The sequence below is a fragment of the Zonotrichia albicollis genome, chromosome 1, assembly GCF_047830755.1.
Source record: "Zonotrichia albicollis isolate bZonAlb1 chromosome 1, bZonAlb1.hap1, whole genome shotgun sequence".
Lineage (NCBI taxonomy): Eukaryota > Metazoa > Chordata > Aves > Passeriformes > Passerellidae > Zonotrichia > Zonotrichia albicollis.
This window is the reverse complement of record NC_133819.1, coordinates 231,779-246,232: the sequence shown is the minus strand read 5'-3', so window position 1 is coordinate 246,232 and position 14,454 is coordinate 231,779. Positions and strand designations below refer to the sequence as shown.

Here is a 14,454-nt window from a genome sequence, read left to right as displayed (position 1 = left end):
CTTTTCCCTCTCCCGACCCTCCCTTCCCTCTCCCAGGCTGCTGACAGAGCTGGAATCTCCCTCCTGGTGGCCCTTTAGCACCAAACTCTGGAAAAGCCCCGTGGAAGCAAAACCCAAGGAAACCCCGGCAGCTCCAGATCCCAAAATCCAGGAGGGAATCCTGCTGCGCATCCCGGTGATCATCACCCACAGGACGGACTCCGGCGCCAAACCCGGCCAACTCACGGTGCTGCCCTCGGGCCTGGAGATCCGGGATTGCAATTCCCAGCTCCTGCACCGCTTCGAGGCGCGGGACGTGGACGACATCCGCGTGCACACGCCCTACGAGATCAGCGTGCGGCAGCGCTTCATCGGCAGGCCCGACGTCTCCTTCCGCCTGCTGGCCGCGCGCATGCCCCAGGCCATCCCCCTGCTGCAGATGCAGTTCAGCAAGAAAATCCAGTTCCTGGAGGATGCCCTGGGGTTTGCCGGAGCCAGCAAGTCCCCTCAGGCGGATTTGGGGACGTCCATCTGGCAGGCAGGTGGGTGCCAGGGGGTTCCGGGCTCCAAAGGTTTTCCCAAGGAATATTCCAGAGGCCAGGGTGAGTGAGTCCATGGTAAACCCAAGGAATCAACTCCAGATGATTTCAGAGCCTTTGGCATTGCTGCTTTTCCTGGAGGTAATTCACAGCTTAACACCCAATAATTACTATCCAATACCCAATAATTATTATCCAGTATCCAGTGTTTAATATCCAATATCCCATATCCAGTATCCAGTGTTTAATATCCAATATCCCATATCCAATATCCAGTGTTTAATATCCAATATCCCATATCCTGTATCCAGTGTTTAATATCCAATATCCCATATCCAGTGTCCAGTGTTTAATATCCAATATCCCATATCCAATATCCCATATCCAATATCCCATATCCAATATCCCATACCCAGTATCCAGTGTTCAATATCAGGTGGATTTGTGAACGTCCATCTGGAGGTGCCAGGGGGTTCTGGCCTCCAAAGTTTTTCCCAAGGAATATTCCAGAGGCAAATGAATTAATGGTGAGGATAAATTCCAGGAATCAACTCCAGGGACTTCAGAGCCTTTGGCACTGCTGCTGCTTTTCCTGGAGTTAATTCCCAGCTAGAAGTTAATATCCAATATTCAATAGCCAATAATCAATACCCAATAATTGCTCTCCAATACCCAATAATTAATATCCAGTATCCAGTGTTTAATATCCAATATCCAGTGTTTAATATCCAATATCCCATATCCTGTATCCAGTGTTCAATATCAGGCGGATTTGGGGACGTCCATCTGGCAGGCAGGTGGGTGCCAGGGGGTTCCGGGCTCCAGAGGTTTTTCCAAGGAATATTCCAGAGGCCAGGGTGAGTGAGTCCATGGTAAACCCAAGGGATAAACTCCAGATGATTTCAGAGCCTTTGGCATTGCTGCTTTTCCTGGAGGTAATTCCCAATTTAACACCCAATAATTACTATCCAATACCCAATAATTATTATCCAGTATCCAGTGTTTAATATCCAATATTCCCATATCCAGTATCCAGTGTTTGATATCCTGTAGTTAATTCCCAGCTTAACACCCAGTAATTACTATCCAATACCCAATAATTATTATCCAATATCCAGTGTTTAATATCCAATATCCAGTGTTTACTATCCAATATCCCATATCCAGTATCCAGTGTTTAATATCCAATATCCCATACCCAGTATCCAGTGTTTAATATCAAGTGGATTTGGGGATGTCCATCTAGGGGTGCCAGGGGGTTCAGGGCTCCAAAGGTTTTCCCAAGGAATATTCCAGAGGCAAATGAATTAATGCTGAGGATAAATTCCAGGAATCAACTCCAGGGACTTCAGAGCCTTTGGCATTGCTGCTTTTCCTGGAGTTAATTCCCAGCTGGAAGGAAATATCCAATATTCAATAGCCAATAATTAACACCCAAGAATTGCCCTCCAATACCCAATAATTACTATCCAATAAATAATAACTAGTATTTAATATCCAATATCTTGTATCTAGTAGTCAGTAATCAATATCCAATAGCCAGTATCCAGTGTTCCATATCCAATATCCCATATCCAACATCTGATATTCAATACTCAGTATCCCATATCCAGTATCCCATATCCAATATTTAATGTCCAATATGCCATATCCAACATCCAATATTCAATATACCATATTTAATATCCCATAGCCAATATTTCATAAATGCTTCCAGTATTTAATAATGGATATTCCATGATCTATAGCCAGTGTTTAATAGCCAGTATTCCATATCCAATACCCAATAATTAATATCCAATAATTAATACCTAGTATTTTAATATCCAGTATCCCATATCCAGTAGTCAGTATTCAATATCCAATAGAAAGTATCCCATATCCAATATTTAATATTCCATATATATATCCAATATCCAGTATTTAATATCCAATACCCAATAATAGCCAGTATCCCATATCTAATATCCAATAATTACTATCCAATATCCCATATCCAACATCCAATATTCAGTATTCCATATCCCATGTCCAATATCCCATATCCAGTATTTCATATCTGTTATTCAGTATTTAATAATGGATATTCCATGTTCTGTAACCAGTGTTTAATATCCAATATTCCATATCCAATATCCAGTATTTACTACCCAATAATTAACATCCAATTATTAATACCCAGTATTTAATATCCAATATCCCATGTCCAATATCCTGTATCCCATGTCCAATATCCCATGTCAAATATACCATATCTGGTATTCAGTATTTAATAATGGATATTCCATGTTCTATAGCCAGTGTTTAATATCCAATATTCCATATCCAATATCCAGTATTTAATATCCAATACCCAATAATTAATATCCAATAGCCAGTATCCCATATCTAATATCCAATAATTACTATCCAATATCCCATATCCAACATCCAACATTCAATATTCCATATCCCATATTTAATATCCCATATCCAGTATTTCATATCTGTTATTCAGTATTTAATAATGGATATTCCATGTTCTATAGCCAGTGTTTAATATCCAATATTCCATATCCAATATCCAGTATTTAATACCCAATAATTAATATCCAATTATGAATACCCAGTATTTAATATCCAATATCCCATATCAAATATCCCATATCAAATATCCAATTTCCAATATCCCATATTCCATATCCAGTATCCCATATCTAATATTTAATATCCAATATTCCATCTCCAATATTGATATTAAACCTTTAATATTAAATATTCCCTTCAATCCTGAGCACTTTCCCCAAATATCCAGGAATCTTGAATGAAAACATGGGATAAACCTGATTTTCCCGTATTAAAAACCCCAGGATTTTGATGTTAGACAAGTCCAGGTGTGGGAGTTCCTGAGATTTTGGAATTTAAAAATTTAAAATCTAAAAAAAACTTTGGAGACTGAAAATTCCCAACAAGAAAATTGACATTGAATCCTAAAATTGTTAATCCTAAAATTCCAGGATGGGTTTTTTTAGCCCAACCTTGGGAATTTTCAACAGCTTGGAATTTATTCCTCCCAACATCCCTGAATCCTTTTTTATCCCAATTTTCAATCCTAAAAGAGCAAAGAAAAGATGGATCCAGTGCCAAAAACAACTGGAAAATCGGGATAAATTCACAAATCCACCAATTTCTGCTTGGAATTCCAGCAGGGAAGGGGAATATCCTGGTTTTGAGGAATATTGCAGCTTGGAAAAGCTGCTGGATTTTTAAGGAAGTAAATTTTGGCCTCTAGAATTTCCTGTTATCCCTAAAAATTCCAGGAAATAATTGGATTTCCAGCCCTTTTCCAGAGGTTTTCCTGCTGGATTTTGTTCTCCTTCCCTGGTTAATTTAGAAAACTTTGGGAAGCAGAGGGGAGCTGCTAGAAATCCTGATTTTTCCAGGTTTTTTTTGTGTTTTCCTTGGATTTGTCACCGTTCCCATTCCGTCACAAGGTGGCACTCACGGACTGTGTGCGATTTTTCAATAAAAAACTGATTTTTTTCCCTTAATTTTTCTTATTTTTTCCCTTATTTTTTCTTATTTTTTCCCTTTTTCTCAGATCAGGAGGGAAAAAAAAAATTAGTTTTTTCTGTTCCGCTCTCTGTTTTTTGCAATAGGGAATGAATCCAAGGATTTTTGGGATAAATATCCCTGCAGGGCATGGAAATCTCTGGGAAAATTCTGAATTTTCCCTCAAAACTGCCACAAACCCACCTGGATCTTTTGTTTACACCAATCCTGCCTTCAGTTTATGCCTAAATTTATAGAAATTCCAAAAAAAATCCATTTTGGCTTCATTCCATGCGGAAAAGGAATTTAGGGAATTATTTTTATCTAATACTTACTGGCTATTTGTGTTTTAAAAATATTATTAATTATTTATTAATTTGTTATTATTGCCATAATGATAATAGTAATAATAATAGTGATGATAATAGTGATGATAATAGTGATGATAATAGTAGTAATAGTAATAGTAATAGTAATAATAATAATAATAATAATAATAATTTTCTCAATTTTTTTTAACCTGCTTTGCACTTTTTTCCAGTGGTTTTTTTTGGGATAAACATTGAAATTTTGAAACAGCTTTTTGAAACTATCTGGAATTCCTGGAGCTCCCCCTCCTTTCCAGGCAGGAATTGGGGAATCCCTGGGAATCTCCAAGGGGAGCACAGGAGAACAGAATTGTTGCTCATGGAATCTCAGGATCGTTCTGGAATTCTGGGATCAAAGCGCTCGGGCTGTGCTTTGCTCCATGGGAATTTGGGAATGGCCAGGATCCCATTTTTCCCATTAATTCCGTTCTCCCACGCTCCCCTTGGCCATTCCCCAATCTCTGGCAATTCCTGGAGATTGGAATCTGGGGATTGGGAATCCAGTCTGGGGATTGGGGATTGGGAATTCAATCTGGGGATTGGATTCCCCAATCTCTGGCCATTCCTGGAGCTCCCCCTCCTTTCCAGGCAGGAATTGCCAGAGATTGGGGAATCTCTGGGAATGTCCAAGGGGAGCACAGGAGAACGGAATTGCTGCTCATGGAATCTCAGAATCCTTCTGGAATTCTGGGATCAAAGTGCTCGGGCTGTGCTTTGCTCCATGGGAACGCCCAGGATCCCATTTTTCCCATTGCATTCTGTTTTTCTGGGGATATTCCAGCAGGGATTTTTCCCTAATGTGGGATTTCTTGGCAGCCTCGGGGTTCCTGGGGGCGGCGGCGGCTCCAGAAGGGCCGGACAAGGAGCAGGTGCAGCTGCACAAAGTGTCCCAGGAGGAGGCCAAGGAGCTCCGGCAGGTAAAAACAGGGATGGAATTCCATGGAATTAATTCCCAGAATGCCCAGGTTGGAAAAGACCTTCCAGGTCATGGAGTCCAACCCAGCCCCAACAGTTGGGATTCATTTTTTTATATAATTTTATTTATATATAATTTTATTTATATAATATGGGATTATTATTCACTTAATATTTATCTAAATATTTTTATTATTTATTATTTAAATTCTTGAATTATTTCAGTTTTTAAAATTTGATGATTTGGAATTTTTATTCCTTCTTTTACACTGAATTTCTTTGATTTTATTTCATTTTAATTGATTTCATGTTATTTCTTTCTAATGGGAAAAATATCCATCCTGCCAGAGCTCTGGCAGGGATGGATGGGAGATTGGGAATTGGGAATTCCTGGCTGGGATGGGATTCCCAGAGCAGCTGGGGCTGCCCCTGGATCCCTGGAATGTCCAAGGCCAGGTTGGGTCACCATGGGATGGTGGGAGGTGTCCCTGCTAGGAACTGGATCATCCTTAAGGTCCCTTCCCACAAAAATTCTGGGATTCTGGGATGTCATCCATGAATTATCCCATTGCTCCCAACCCCCAAATTCTGGGATATCAGTCCATGAATATCCTACTGCTCCCAAGCCCCAAATTTTCTGATTCTGGAATGTCATCCATGAATTATCCCATTGCTCCCAAGCCCCAAATTCTGGGATTCTGGGTGTCAATCCATGAATATTCCATTCCTCCCCAGTCCCTGAATTCTGGGATATCAGTCCATGAATTATCCCATTTCTCCCAAGCCCCAAATTGTGGATTCTCGGTGTAAATCCATGAATTATCCCATTGCTCCCACCCTCCAAATTCTGGGATATCATCCATGAATTATCCCCCTGCTCCGGAGCCCCACATTCTGGGATGTCAGTCCATGAGTTATCCCATTGCTCCCAAGCCCCAAATTCTGGGATTCTGGGTGTCAGTCCATGAATATCCCATTGCTCCCAAGCCCCAAATTCTGGGATTCTGGAATGTCAGTCCATGACTTTTTCCATTGCTCTTAAGTCCCCAGATTCTGGGATGTCCATCCATGAATTATCCCACTGCTCCCAAGCCCCCAAATTCTGGGATATCAGCCCATGAATTATCCCATTGCTCCCACCCCCCAAATTCTGGGATGTCCATCCATGAATATACCATTTTCTCCCAAGCCCCAAATTCTGGGACTGTGTGATATCAGTCCATGAATTATCCCATTGCTCCCCAGCCCCAAATTCTGGGATGTCAGTGCATGAATATCCCATTGCTCCCAAGCCCCAATTCTGGGATTCTGGGTGTCAATCCATGAATATTCCATTCCTCCCCAGTCCCCGAATTCTGGGATTTCAGTCCATGAATTATCCCATTGCTCCCAAGCCCCAAATTCTGGGATGTCAGTCCATGAATTATCCCATTGCCCTAAGCCCCCAAATTCTGGGATTCTACGATATCAGTCCATGAATTATCCGATTGCTCCCAAATTCTGGAATGTCAGTCCATGAGTTAGCCCATTGCTCCCAAGCCCCAAATTCTGGGATATCAGTCCATGAATTATCCCACTTCTCTCAAGCCCCAAATTCTGGGATGTCAGTCCATGAATTATCCCATTGCTCCCAAGCTCTAAATTCTGGGATTCTGGGATGTCAGTCCATGAATTATCCGATTGCTCCCAAATTCTGGAATGTCAGTCCATGAGTTAGCCCATTGCTCCCAAGCCCCAAATTCTGGGATATCAGTCCATGAATTATCCCACTTCTCTCAAGCCCCAAATTCTGGGATGTCATCCATGAATTATCCCACTGCTCCCAAACCCCAAATTCTGGGATATCAGTCCATGAATTATCCCACTGCTCCCAAGCCCCCAAATTCTGGGATGTCCATCCATGAATATCCCATTGCTCCCAAGCCCTCAAATTCCTGGATTGTGGGATGTCAGTCCATGAATGATCCCATTGCTCCCAAGCCCCAAATTCTGGGATATCAGTCCATGAATTATCCCATTGCTCCCAAACCCCAAATTCTGGGATATCAGTCCATGAATTATCCCACTGCTCCCAAGCCCCCAAATTCTGGGATATCACTCCATGAATTATCCCATTGCTCCCAAGACCCAAATTGTGGATTCTGGGATATCAGTCCATGAATATCCCATTGCTCCCAAGCCCCCAAATTCTGGGATATCAGTCCATGAATTATCCCATTGCTCCCAAGCCCCAAATTCTGGGATATCAGTCCATGAATTATCCCACTTCTCTCAAGCCCCAAATTCTGGGATGCCACTCCATGAATATCCCATTGCTCCCAAGCCCTCAAATTCCTGGATTGTGGGATGTCAGTCCATGAATTATCCCATTGCTCCCAAGCCCCAAATTCTGCGATTCTAGGATATCAATCCATGAATTATCCCATTGCTCCCAAGCTCTAAATTCTGGGATGTCAATCCATGAATATCCCATTGCTCCCACTCACCAAATTCTGGGATTCTGGGATATCAGTCCATGAATTATCCCATTTCTCCCAAGCCTCAAATTCTGGGATTCTGGGATGTCAGTCCATGAATTATCCCACTGCTCCCAAGCCCCAAATTCTGGGATGTCATCCATGAATTTTCCCGCTGCTCCGGAGCCCTCACCGCGGGCTCTCCGCGCTTCCCTGGGCAGATCCTGCAGAAGCTGAAGGGGCTGGCGCTGGAGACGGAGGCGGAGCTGGAGCGGCAGGACGAGGCGCTGGACTCCATCGGCAGCTCCGCGGATCGCGCCACGCTCACCATCGAGCGGCAGAACCGCAGGATGAGGAAGCTGACGTAGCTCCCGCCGGGAGCGGGAGGGGGGCGGAGCCGGGATCTTCAGGGCTGGATTTTCCAGAGACGCTGTGGGAAGGGTTTGGGATGAGGTTTGGGAAATGGCGCTGCTGGGGGTGAGCGCCTGAGAGGAATGAAGCGGTTCCTGGACTTGGGTGGATCTTGGATGATGGTTGGACCTTGGATGATGGTTGGATCTTGGGCAGTGTTTGGATCTTGGATGAGATTGGATCTTGGATGAGGTTTGGATTTTAGATGATGTTTGGATCTTGATGAGATTGGATCTTGGATGATGGTTGGATTTTGGATGATGGTTGGATCTTGGGCAGTGTTTGGATTTTGGATGAGATTGGATCTTGGATGAGGTTTGGATCTTGGATGAGGTTGGATCTTGGATGAGGTTGGATCTTGGATGAGGTTTGGATCTTGGATGAGGTTTGGATCTTGGATGGGGTTTAGAACTTGGATGAGGTTTGGATCTTGGATGAGATTGGATCTTGGATGAGGTTTGGATCTTGGATGTGATTGGATCTTGGATGGGGTTTGGATTTTGGATGAGGTTTGGATCTTGGATGAGGATTGGATCTTGGATGGGGTTTGGATTTTGGATGAGGTTTGGACCTTGGATGATGGTTGGATCTTGGATGATGGTTGGATCTTGGATGAGACTGGATCTTGGATGAGATTGGATCTTGGATCACAGTTGGACCTTGGATGATGGTTAGATCTTGAATGAGATTGGATCTTGGATGAGGTTTGGATTTTGGATGGGGTTTGGATTTTGGATGAGATTGGATTTTGGATGATGGTTGGATCTTGATGAGGTTGGATCTTGGATGAGGTTTGGATTTTGGACGAGGTTTGGATTTTGGATGAGATTGGATCTTGGATGGGGTTTGGATCCTTGATGAGATTGGATCTTGGATGATGGTTGGATCTTGGGCAGTGTTTGGATCTTGGATGAGGTTTGGATCTTGGATGAGATTGGATCTTGGATGATGGTTGGATCTTGGATGATGGTTGGATCTTGGATGATGGTTGGATCTTGGATCACAGTTGGATCTTGGATGTGGTTGGATCTTGGGCAGTGTTTGGATCTTGGATGAGATTGGATTTTGGATGAGATTGGATCTTGGATGAGATTGGATCTTGGATGAGGTTTGGATCTTGGACAGTGTTTGGATTTTGGATGATGGCTGGATCTTGGATGGTTGGATCTTGGGTGGCTGTTGGATCTTGGATGAGGTTTGGATGATGGATGGATCTTGGATGGTTGGATCTCAGATGAGGGCCTTGGATCACGTTTGGATCTTGGATGAGGTTTGGATTTCGGACAGTGTTTGGATTTTGGATGATGGTTGGATCTTGGACCATGGGTGGATCTTGGATGATGCTTGGATCTTGGATGGTTGGATCTTGGATGATGGTTGGACCTTGGATAAATGTTTGCATCTTGGATGAGTTTTGGATGTTGGATGATGGATGGATCTTGGATGGCTGGATCTTAGATGAGGGCCTTGGATCACATTTGGATCTTGGATCACGCTTGGATCTTGGATGAGAATTCGATCTTGGACAGTGTTTGGATCTTGGATGATGGCTGGATCTTGGATGGTTGGATCTTGGGTGGCTGTTGGATCTTGGATGAGGTTTGGATGATGGATGGATCTTGGATGGTTGGATCTTAGATGAGGGCCTTGGATCACGTTTGGATCTTGGATGATGGTTGGATCTTGGATGAGGTTTGCATGTTGGAGGATGGTTGGATCTTGGATTAAGTTTGGACCTTGGATCACGCTTGGATCTTGGATGAGGTTTGGGTGATGGATGGATCTTGGATGGTTGGATCTCAGATGAGGGCCTTGGATCACATTTGGATCTTGGATGAGGTTTGGATTTCGGACAGTGTTTGGATTTTGGATGATGGTTGGATCTTGGACCATGGGTGGATCTTGGATGATGCTTGGATCTTGGATGGTTGGATCTTGGATGATGGTTGGACCTTGGATAACCTTCAGATCTTGGATGAGGTTTTCATGTTGGATGGTGGCTGGATCTTGGATGGCTGGATCTTAGATGAGGGCCTTGGATCACATTTGGATCTTGGATCACGCTTGGATCTTGGATGAGGTTTGGATTTTGGATCATGGTTTGGATCTTGGATGAGATTGGATCTTGGATAACCTTTGGATCTTGGGTGAGGTTTGGATGATGGATGGATCTTGGATGGTTGGATCTTAGATGAGGGCCTTGGATCACATTTGGATCTTGGATGACACTGGGATCTTGGATGAGGTTTGCACGTGATATGATGGTTGGATCTTGGACAGTGTTTGGACCTTGGATCACATTTGGATCTTGGATCATGCTTGGATCTTGGATGATGGTTGGATCTTGGACAGTGTTTGGATCTTGGCTCACGGTTGGACCTCGGATGAGAATTCGATCTTGGACAGTGTTTGGATTTTGGATGATGGTTGGATCTTGGATAGCAGTTGCATCTTGGATGAGGTTCGGATGTTGGATGGATCTTGGATGGCTGGATCTTAGATGAGGGCCTTGGATCACATTTGGATCTTGGATCACGCTTGGATCTTGGATGAGAATTCGATCTTGGACAATGTTTGGATTTTGGATGATGGCTGGATCTTGGATGGTTGGATCTTGGGTGGCTGTTGGATCTTGGATGAGGTTTGGATGATGGATGGATCTTGGATGGTTGGATCTTAGATGAGGGCCTTGGATCATATTTGGATCTTGGATGAGGTTTGGATCTTTAACAGTGTTTGGATTTTGGATGATGGTTGGATCTTGGACCATGGGTGGATCTTGGATAATGCTTGGATCTTGGATGGTTGGATCTTGGATGATGGTTGGACCTTGGATAAATGTTTGCATCTTGGATGAGGTTTGGATGTTGGATGGATCTTGGATGGTTGGATCTTAGATGAGGGCCTTAGATCATATTTGGATCTTGGATGAGATTTGGATCTTGGATGAGATTTGGATCTTGGATAGCGTTTGGACCTTCGATCATGGCTGGACCTTGGATCACATTTGGATGTTGGATGATGGATGGATCTTGGATGGCTGGATCTTAGATGAGGGCCTTGGATCACGTTTGGATCTTGGATGATGGTTGGATCTTGGATGAGATTGGATCTTGGACAGTGTTTATATCTTGGATCACGTTTGGATCTTGGATGAGATTTGGATCGTGGACAGTGATTGGATTTTGGAGCACAGTTGGATCTTGGATGGTGGGACCTTGGATAACCTTTGGATCTTGGATGAGGTTTGGATGTTGGATGGTGGCTGGATCTTGGATCGTGGTTGGATCGTGCGTGATGGTGGCACCTTGGGTGAGGTTTGGACCTTGGGTGAGGTTTGGAAGCTTTTTTTGGATGGAAAAATCCAAATTTCCAGTCAGGATGAAACAGAACTCATGGATTCTCCACTGCCAAACCCTGTAAATAGGAAGGGACGTGACAAAACTGACTTAATTCATTAATTAATTCATTAATTCATTAATTCATTAATTACTGTGCTTTTTCATTTTGCTGCTTTCCAGCCCATGAATTCCCTCTCCAGCTCTTTCCCTAAAACCCTTTGGAGCTGATCCCGATTTTTTCATTTATTTGCACTCAGTGGTGATGAAACATTTCAAGGCTTTTCCAGAATTCCTAAAAAAAAAAAAGGGAATATTTTCAATTAAAGCCTGAAGTTTACACTTGGCTCTGTTGAGAGCAGAGATTCCCTTCGGAAATTTTTGATATTCCATAGGAAAAATTCCCATTTCTTCAATCCCTGCCTTTTCCAGCTCTTTTACCTCCCAGGAGCTGCCATTAAATATTTATTTTTAAATTATTTTTTTATTTTAATTTAAGTATTTTTTGGTGTCGCTTTCAAACCCGACACTTCCGGTGCAATATTTTTGAACAGGGAAGCTTCAAATCCTTGGATTCCGTGGGAATTTTTCCTTTTTTATTTTTTTTTTCCGTGGGAATTTTTCCCTTTTTTTTTTTTTGCTGTGGGAATTTTTCCTTTTTTTTTTTTTTTCTGTGGGAATTTTTCCCTTTTCTTTATTTTTTTTCTGTGGGAATTTTTCCCTTTTTTTTTTTTTCTGTGAGAATTTTTCCCTTTTTTTTTTTTTTCCGTGGGAATTTTTCCCTTTTTTTTTTTCCTGTGGGAATTTTTCCCTTTTTTTTTTTTTTTTTCTGTGGGAATTTTTCCTTTTTTTTTTTTTTTCTGTGGGAATTTTTTTCCCTTTTTTTTTTCTGTGGGAATTTTCCCTTTTTTTTTTTTCTGTGGGAATTTTTCCCTTTTTTTTTTTTTTTTTCTGTGGGAATTTTTCCCCTTTTTTTTTTTTCTGTGGGAATTTTTCCCTTTTTTTTTTTTTTTCCTGTGGGAATTTTTTTCCCTTTTTTTTTTTTTTCTGTGGGAATTTTTCCCTTTTTTTTTTTCTGTGGGAATTTTTCCCTTTTTTTTTTTTTCTGTGGGAATTTTTCCCTTTTTTTTTTTTTTTCCTGTGGGAATTTTGCCCTTTTTTTTTTTTCTGTGGGAATTTTTCCCTTTTTTTTTTTTTCTATGGGAATTTTTTCCCATTTTTTTGGAATCCAGCCTAATTTTGGGAGAAAAAGACACCGACCCACATTGAGGGTGTTGTTTGCAAGGTTTGTGTTCCTTCAGCTTAGTTAGGACTGGAATCAAATTTATTCCAAGTTTTTTCCTGGCATGCACTTTATTGGAAAATCTGATGATAATTCCATATCCATCATTTTTTTTTTCTTGGGAATAAATTCCATCCTGGAGTTTCTCCTGATGTTTCCCACCCCCAAATCGCTGCTGGTTTACCATGAGAGGAGAAGGAATATCCTGCACCTCATTTTTCCATGGATTTCCAAGTGGATTTCGCACCAAATCCGTGTTTGGTGAGGCTGGGATGGGATCTGGGAGTGGGATGAGTCCAACCCAGAATTCCCAAAAGGAAATCTTTAGGATTTGAGCGTTTTTGGGGTGTTCTTTGTGCCATATTTTTTTATTGCCGTGTGGTTTTAGCGCCGAATTCCGTATTTTGTGGGTTGTGTTGAGTCCAACATATCCCAAAAAAAAAACTTGGAATATTCCTTGGGAAACCCATCCTGGAGCTGTACATTGGCTGAATTCCATGCGCCAGAAGGATTTTCCACCTGTAATTCCTTCTTAATTAAATCTCTTGGAATTGTGATTTTGTGATTTTTCTCTCCTTTCTTCGCTTGGCTGGGAATTGGCGGGAAAAATCCATCCCTGTTTTCCTGGGATTTCGTGGATTCTGTGGGATTGGGCTTTAGGGTGGATTTATTTGGGATTAAAACCTTGGAAAATATTCCCTGCTGGAAGGTGGCTCTGGATGAGCTTCAAGCTTCCATCCCAAACCAGTCTGGAATTCCGTGATCTTCTGGGAAGAGTGGAATTCCAGAGGGGCCTCAAAATCCTGGGAAAACGCGCTGGTGGGATCCTCGTGGATTTAAGAAGAAGAAAAATGGGGAGGAGAAATCCCGGGAATTGGGACATGCTGGGAACGCTCAGATGGAGAACAGGAGGTGCTGCTGGATGGAATTCCCAAATGGATTGGGTTGGGAGATTTTAGGATCATCCATCCCCATCCCCAGGGACAATTCCCACTATCCCAGGTTGCTCCAAGCCCTTTTTTTCCATGAGAAGTTGATTGGATTGGGATGATCCTTAAGATCCCTTCCATCCCAAACCATTCTGGGAATTTTCTGGGATTCTTTGTGCCGGATTCCCAACTCTTTTTGCTGATCCCAAACTCTTTGGAATCTCACACCATCTTCAATTTCCATAGGGGACTCCCAAAATTTGAGGGATTCCAAACGGGAATTTTGTGTCCCAGGTGCCAAATGTGGGAACAGGACCCAAAATTGAGATTCCAGAGACCATCCCAGGTTGCTCCAAGCCCCTTTTTCCATGAGAGGTGGATTGGATTGGGATGATCCTTAAGATCCCTTCCATCCCAAACCATTCTGGAATTCCGTGATCTTCTGGGAAGAGTGGCTGATATTCCAGAGGGGCCTCAAAATCCTGGGAAAACGCGCTGGTGGGATCCTCATGGATTTAACAAGAAAAATGGGGAGGAGAAATCCTGGGAATTGGGACATGCTGGGAACGCTCAGATGGAGAACAGGAGGTGCTGCTGGATGGAATTCCCAAATGGATTGGGTTGGGGCGGAAGGAATTTTTTGGGATCATCCATCCCCATCCCCAGGGACAATTCCCACTATCCCAGGTTGCTCCAAGCCCCCTTT

At 42.6% G+C, this 14,454-nt stretch overlaps 1 protein-coding gene across 3 annotated transcripts in view; it reads left to right on the top strand.

Moving 5' to 3' along the window:
- SNAP47 (synaptosome associated protein 47) overlaps positions 1-11,891 on the top strand; it is a 28,594-nt gene extending 16,703 nt beyond the window's left edge. Inside the window, exons 3-8 of one of the 3 annotated variants that reach the window (XM_074536276.1) lie at positions 37-521; positions 5,234-5,334; positions 8,010-8,584; positions 8,621-8,655; positions 8,887-10,840; positions 11,445-11,891. In XM_074536276.1, the coding sequence (XP_074392377.1) occupies positions 37-521; positions 5,234-5,334; positions 8,010-8,156 (733 nt within the window). In that variant the 3' untranslated portion in view covers positions 8,157-8,584; positions 8,621-8,655; positions 8,887-10,840; positions 11,445-11,891. Of the gene's footprint in view, positions 1-36; positions 552-1,006; positions 1,316-5,233; positions 5,335-8,009; positions 8,585-8,620; positions 8,656-8,886; positions 11,312-11,444 lie in introns of those variants that run through there. The other 2 variants (XM_074536230.1, XM_074536359.1) reach the window with 2 other exon arrangements.
- Positions 11,892-14,454: the final 2,563 nt, after the last annotated feature.